Source organism: Morone saxatilis, unplaced genomic scaffold, assembly GCF_004916995.1.
Source record: "Morone saxatilis isolate NCDOM2014 unplaced genomic scaffold, NCSU_SB_2.0 Contig16, whole genome shotgun sequence".
Classification (NCBI taxonomy): Eukaryota; Metazoa; Chordata; class Actinopteri; family Moronidae; genus Morone; species Morone saxatilis.
The window spans coordinates 2,727,854-2,734,066 of record NW_023339718.1 but is presented as its reverse complement, the minus strand read 5'-3'; the positions used below and the strand labels follow the sequence as shown (position 1 = coordinate 2,734,066).

The following is a 6,213-nucleotide window of genomic DNA, read 5'->3' as shown; positions in this document are numbered from 1 at the left end:
ACGTCACCATTGGTTTGTTGGAGGTACCGCCTAAAGTTTGGGCCATTGATGGGGTCGTCGTCATGGTGGCGTGAGCTACATGCGAGTTCAGCTGCTTCGTCATTGGCTGCGAGCGTTTCGACTCGTCCGTGAGCAGGATATATATCAACGGCTCACAGCGATGTCGGGTTGTATTACTGATCTAATAAAGTCAAGTGAGAAGTTGGCTAATTTCTCCATAATACTCAATACTATTTGCTTCTTTGTGAGGAGCCAATGGCAACTGCCCCTGCTGGGATGGGTGGAGCATAGAATGCCAGTGTTTGACAGACACTTTGTTGAACGGACGCAGGCTGTGTTAAAAGTGTACACCAGCACGATCACATGGTGTCTCGAAACCAGCGAATGAGTTTAGCTGACCGTAGGCTCTGGGAATCGGCACTGGAGAGTCGCTGCTGAAGGGAGATCTGGAGGATTGTGGTGTTGGCCCTGCTGAAAAAGACACCGGCCCCAGGTACGACGCCAGCAGCCTGAAAGGAGCTGGCTATGAAGGGTACACACCCAGCGACCACCCAGACAGACACACACACACACACACACAACCACACAGGATCTCACCTAAGAAGGAGCGCTGGATGATAAATTGTGATAAATGGACTCTAAGTAATGCTCAGAAAAGCAAGCACATTTGAGGCATATGCTCTTGGCTCACGCATCATTCTGTTGATTTTTGCCGTCTAATGAATCTCAGAACCACGTTCCATGTTATTCATGGTTGTATCTGTTCTGTAGAAAGGTCGGTTTTGTTTGAGTTGGCCAAGGAATAAGTGTCTTGTCGTTTGGTATCAAGATCTGTCTATCAGCATGCTTGTTCTCAGGGTTTGGGCAGCAGACGAAGACACCACTCATAGAGATTTTGGCGTCTAGAGAACAGACAGAGAGGATCCTGGAAATAGAAGAAGTCGACAAGGAAGCGTGCAGTGTCAGGACAAGCTTTGAAGGCAACCAATTTTGTTTTAGTGTTCATCAAGCTAGGTGTTCACGAAAGGTAGGAAAGGTGATAAACAGTGTGGGACAAGGTGGCGGGTTGTTGTGTGGATATGGGGAAGGGTTAAACGCATGAAGAAAAGAACTCTATTTTTGAGTTTGTTGAACATGCGTTTCTTAGATGCGTTGATGTGTAATGTTTCTTGCAGTTTCTTTTTTCCCAAGAATGAGCGCAAGACAAGGACGCTGAGGATGACATCAGGTTCTTGACACTGGTGGGTGATGTTGCAGGGGCTGGCCCGTCTTCTTGAGCTGTGTCATGGTTACGTGCGTCAGACACGTTGCATCCATGGCTATGCGGTTAAGTTCTAGGCCCAGTACGACAACATCTCGCCTGCTGTAGCTGCCGCGGAGCACGTGGTTTTGATAAAAGACTAAACAAGACGTCAGACTCGCCGTTCTATTACGAGTCACACACACGCTGGAACACCAATACAGCAAGTTAACAACCTGGCCTTTTACTGTTGTCGATGAGGGTTTGGTATGCTTACACAGGAGAAAAGGCACAGTAAGGACACTGAACATCAGTAGCATTGAAGAATGGAGGTAAATAAGTTGTAGTTTTGATAAAATAAGGGAGTGGATGGAGGAACTGTGGGGGCTTTTCATTGCCTTTGTTTGACATCGGAAGAGGCCAGCTGGCTGCAGTACGAGGACAAGTGAGCTACTGGGCCAAAATAGGCTTTAGTTGAAAGCAGGTCTGGCGGTAAATGCTCATCATATCAGACCTTTCTTCTTTGTGGCTTATTCTGCTGTTTATATTATCAAAACGTCTTTTTATCTAAAGCATCCAAGTTTAACATACATTTCACTTGGTATATCATTTCTGAGAAGCCTTTTTTAGCGTAACTAATTCAAAGTAAATTGCAGAAATAAACAGTAAGCTTAAAGTGTTGGACAACATTAAAACAATGGCAAAGCAAAACAAACAAGTAACGCGCAACAATGACAAAACACACACAGGTGGCTCGACCACAATCCCCGACACTATCCCATCCCGCCCCATCCGCCCAGCGCGTGTATTCTCCATCCTCTCCATCCAGCCCTTTTTCTGCTTTTAAAATCTGTCTCCACGTATTCCTTGTGTTGGATTTAAAGAAAATAACTACTAGTTCTAATCTGTGGTACCGCAGAGGAGTCTTCGTAAAAAAACTTTCTTTAAATATATCGCATTATTTTATATTATTATTAATATTTTATATGGAGCTTGCTGTTTACCTAGTCTATGTTCATTGCGATGGTGTGACACAGCATACAAGGATTTGTTCGATATATAAACTAAGAATGCTATTTTGGTTAAGCATGAAATAAGAAAGGAATAGAGACCTAAGAACCAAATGACTGAGATTGATATTGTGTACTAAATAAAAGGTATAGCAGAGAGAGTGTGTTAGTTTTAGTCGTTTGGTGTGAATTTGTCGCAGCAGCTAGCATGATGAGGCATTGGTTGTAGTGGTTTGAGTGTGATGAGCGTCTAGGTGTCTGCTATGACTGTAGGTCAGTTGGTTGTTTGTATTGGTAATTATCTATTTCTGAACTGTCCGTTAAGTCTTGGCTCCCTGAAAATAGTGCCCCGCGTGTTGTCGGTGATAGGGTAAGTAGAAGAGTGAAAGATACACTGAAGACTAGAGGTAAGTGTGAAGCGTGAGAGAGGAGCGTGAAAGCATTTTTCAAAAAAATGCAGAAACCCATTCTGGGCTAGAGAAATGAATAAAAATAAGAAGCTAGGATGAGAAGAGAGTGAGCGGAATGAGCCATGAGTAACTATGATGCAAAGTCCATGGAGTGGGAGTACCGAGTTTGCGCAGTTACTAGAGCTTCTGTGTGTGGAGGGGAGCGAAAGTGTCGTCAGATGATTATATTTAGTGCGTGGAGAGGTAGGTAGGTATGATGTATAACCGTGGTGCTCTGGCCCTCTGATGAGTGCGAGCCGCAGTTCATTTCTGAGTGTGGTGGTTGATTCTGGTGGATGTAGTGTGGCGTGTTTGTCAAATTGTATGTAACAGATATGAGTGCTAAATGCGTGTAAGTATGGTGGTATGGGTACGCTCGTTTGTCTCGTATGTTCTATGTTTTGGTCATGTCAGCTCTTGGAGAGTGTGCCGGTGTTCTTAGTGTAGTGTGTGTGTGTACTGAGCGGTGAGCAGCGGAGGTGCGTGCGGATGCCAGCGCTGTGAGTCGGAGCGCGGGAGTGAGAGAGAAGAGATAGGAGCGCTCCGTGGGGTGTCTCAGTCTCTGAGTGGTGTGGTGAGCGTAGTGTGGGCCTCGGTGGTGTGCTCTGTGTGTTTAGATATATATATGTGTTCTTGCTTGTCTCTCTCTGTGCGCGCTCGATGTAAGAGGGATTTTTTGCTGGCTCTGTTGTTCCTTCTGTAGTTATCTCATTGATGCACTGTTCTCCTTGAGTATTCGATATATTAGTGTACGCAAGTGGTATCAGCGAGAAGTGGTGACTGTGGCCAACAGCTGTATTGGACCCTGGACGATGAAGGCGAGATATTGAAGAGTTGTGTGTCACAGCAGTAGGTAGAGAGGCACAACTGACAACTGCCCGTTGCTTTATTGAAAGCGGTCCAGTGGGTCAGGATGACAGTGTCGTGAGTGGATTTGTTCTAGTTGCTAAATGAAGAGGTATGAATGAGGCAGATGTAGTGTATGTGCGGTGTAGGTAAAGGCAGTGAGGGTTTAGTGCGTACATGAGCTATGCCTGGCGACCCCGTTAGTTGTGGTCAAGGTTTGTTCGTGATTAAAGAGTACTGGTGGGGTAGACCGTTGAATGTTTGATTGATTTTTTGAGAAATAATGTGTAAATATTGAGACGACCTGATAATTAGATGAGCGGAACGATTGTTATGGCGTAAAGATTGACATAGCTGCATAGGTGTCAGTGAAAGAAATCGATAGGAATTAGTGGTGGAGTGTGAGGATGTGGAGTGTAGTGAGCAAGGGTGTGTATGTATTTCTAATGTGTTTTGTTAGTTCAATGATGAAGTGAAGGTGTGTGGTGTTTTGGTGTTTCGATGATAGTTGAATCGAAGTCGGCTGTAGAGTGTCGGTGTGCGTGTTGGTGGCTGTCGGTATGTGCGTCGCCGACACTGTCGCTCTCTCTGGTTAGGAGCCGGATCGCCCGGCAGAGCGCGAGTGTTGTGCTTGCCGGCGCACTCCATGCCAAGTATTTTCTCTAGATCGGCGCCCTGGAGTGTGTTCTCGTTCAGTAAGCCGGGAGAGGGTGACAAACAGAACAAACTGGGTGGCTGATAGGGCGCGGATTGTGTTTCCTTGGCGTTTCGACGCCAGCGATTTGTCTCGCGTTTATGCGTGAAAATGAAGTTGATACAGTCTGCAACAAGCACCACGTAGGAGGCCATAGATGTGCAGCACGACTTCTAACTGAGATTGCATGCGGAGTGATTTTATACAGCGAAGATTTAAACTTGAGCCATCCTTTTAAGATAACCACAGTGAAGGTGTGCCTGGAAGCGAGGCCTGCGTCTTGCCTTTGAGAGCGGGTCACTTGGCCCAATGTGAACGGTACTGGCATGGTAGTAGTTCTCGTAGCAACAGGTATGTTTGAAGAAATACATTGGCGCGAGGGGATACAGTGCCGTGGGCGTGCCTGAAGACCTGGCCGATGACTGACTTCCTTTGCGCTGGCCCTTCGGGGGTAAAGGGACCGGGCAATACCGTTATCCGTGGACAGCCGCATGCATGGTTGTCCGCTCCGAAAGGTGTTGACCATGAAACGGATCGAAGGATGAGTACCAGAGAAAAAAGCTAACGGCAAGAACAGCTCTACCAGGATTCTGCGTGAGCAAGCGGATGTCTGACTAATCATGGGAGTAGCGCGAATAAACCCATTCCTACAAGGTCAGAGCGGCTGCTCAGGTTTTTTTGTCGGTGTACATGATCTGTTCTGGGTCTTTTTCAGGGATTGGAGCACTAAGGCGAGGACTATGAGAGAGAGTTGCTGCTCGCCCTCTGGTGGGGGTGAATAACTATCGGAACGATGTGGGATCAGAGGCTCCATACAACTGAAGCATCCTGAGCAGCGGAGCTTCGAAGCTGCGGGAAAATCAGAGCCTATAATCTCTGGGAGCAGCCAGTTGGTGGTGAGTGTCTGTGGGTGTGGAGAGACTGGCACTGTGGTTGGAAAGAGCCGTGATAACGTAAACAGCAGCATGGGATAGCAAAGAGATGTAAACGTGAACTCGGCACCCAGCTGCGTCAGCCAGAGTATTTCGTCCGCACGGAGTTATTCCCGTTTTCACCTTCACACTCTTATTTCGAGGGATGTAGATCTGATAGCAGGCGTGCGCGAGTGGGACGCCAGATGCGTCTGGGGACAGACTTGAGGCTTCATACTCGGCATTCACGTTCCATATCTGGGTGGTGGCTGAAGACAACTGAGTCGCTGGGAGTCACAGGCTGCAGCTGCTGACTCTGGATGTGGGTTCGTATACAGAGCACATCATGTGCGTTTGCTGGGATCAGTAGGTGCGAGTTTGGCAGCAGTATGGCTTAGCCCTTAGAGGAGCTTGGAGTTAGTCTTTGCAGGAATAATAAAGGCGTTTTCTTGTTATGAAGGCTGTGCGAGTGGGTCTTTGCCTTTTTGTTGGCACATGCGGGTACGTGGTACATACTCTTACTCGTAGGTAGCAGCTGGGATTGGACGTTGAGTGGGATGGAGCTAGTGAGGGCGTCAGTGACCGACTGGGCAGACGGAGGGGGTACTTCGCGGCGCGGGAGCAGATGGAGCTGCAGTTCTGATGGTATTGGAGATGCTGCGACCCAGTGCGTCCGTAGGCGCAGTCACAATTTGGCCTGTGAGAAAGCGCTTGGAATCTTTTTCGTCGGTGCTCGATGGTGCTTCCTGGTTGGCTGAGTGACAGCAGAGGCTTCTGAGGTCATAAATAAATGCGTCACTGTTGTCGTGCGGCGTTGACTCTAATATGGCTAACCAGGGAGTTAATTCGCTGGAGGTGTTTTAGTTGCGTGGTCTCACCACCTCGTGTGAGGTCATCCGCTTAATCACAATAGGTTCACACTTGGTGTGTTTGCATTATTGCCGTGAACATCTGTTTCATTCTAATCACCTTGCCGCTGGCCTGCTGGTAAGCCTCTTTGATCTGCTGTCTCTGCTCGTTGGTCCTCTTCACCAGAATTTCGATGATGGTGTTCTCATCCACA

General features: G+C 47.5%; 1 protein-coding gene across 1 annotated transcript in view; it reads right to left on the bottom strand.

Moving 5' to 3' along the window:
• The window catches only part of anxa1a (annexin A1a), an 11,692-nt gene that overhangs the window by 3,557 nt on the left and 1,922 nt on the right, over positions 1-6,213 (bottom strand). The window contains exons 4-7 of the mRNA XM_035658129.1: positions 6,120-6,213; positions 5,673-5,924; positions 5,400-5,466; positions 4,123-4,366 (exon numbers count right to left, since the gene is read on the bottom strand). Coding sequence (XP_035514022.1) covers positions 4,123-4,366; positions 5,400-5,466; positions 5,673-5,924; positions 6,120-6,213 — 657 coding nt within the window. The remainder of the gene's footprint in view (positions 1-4,122; positions 4,367-5,399; positions 5,467-5,672; positions 5,925-6,119) is intronic.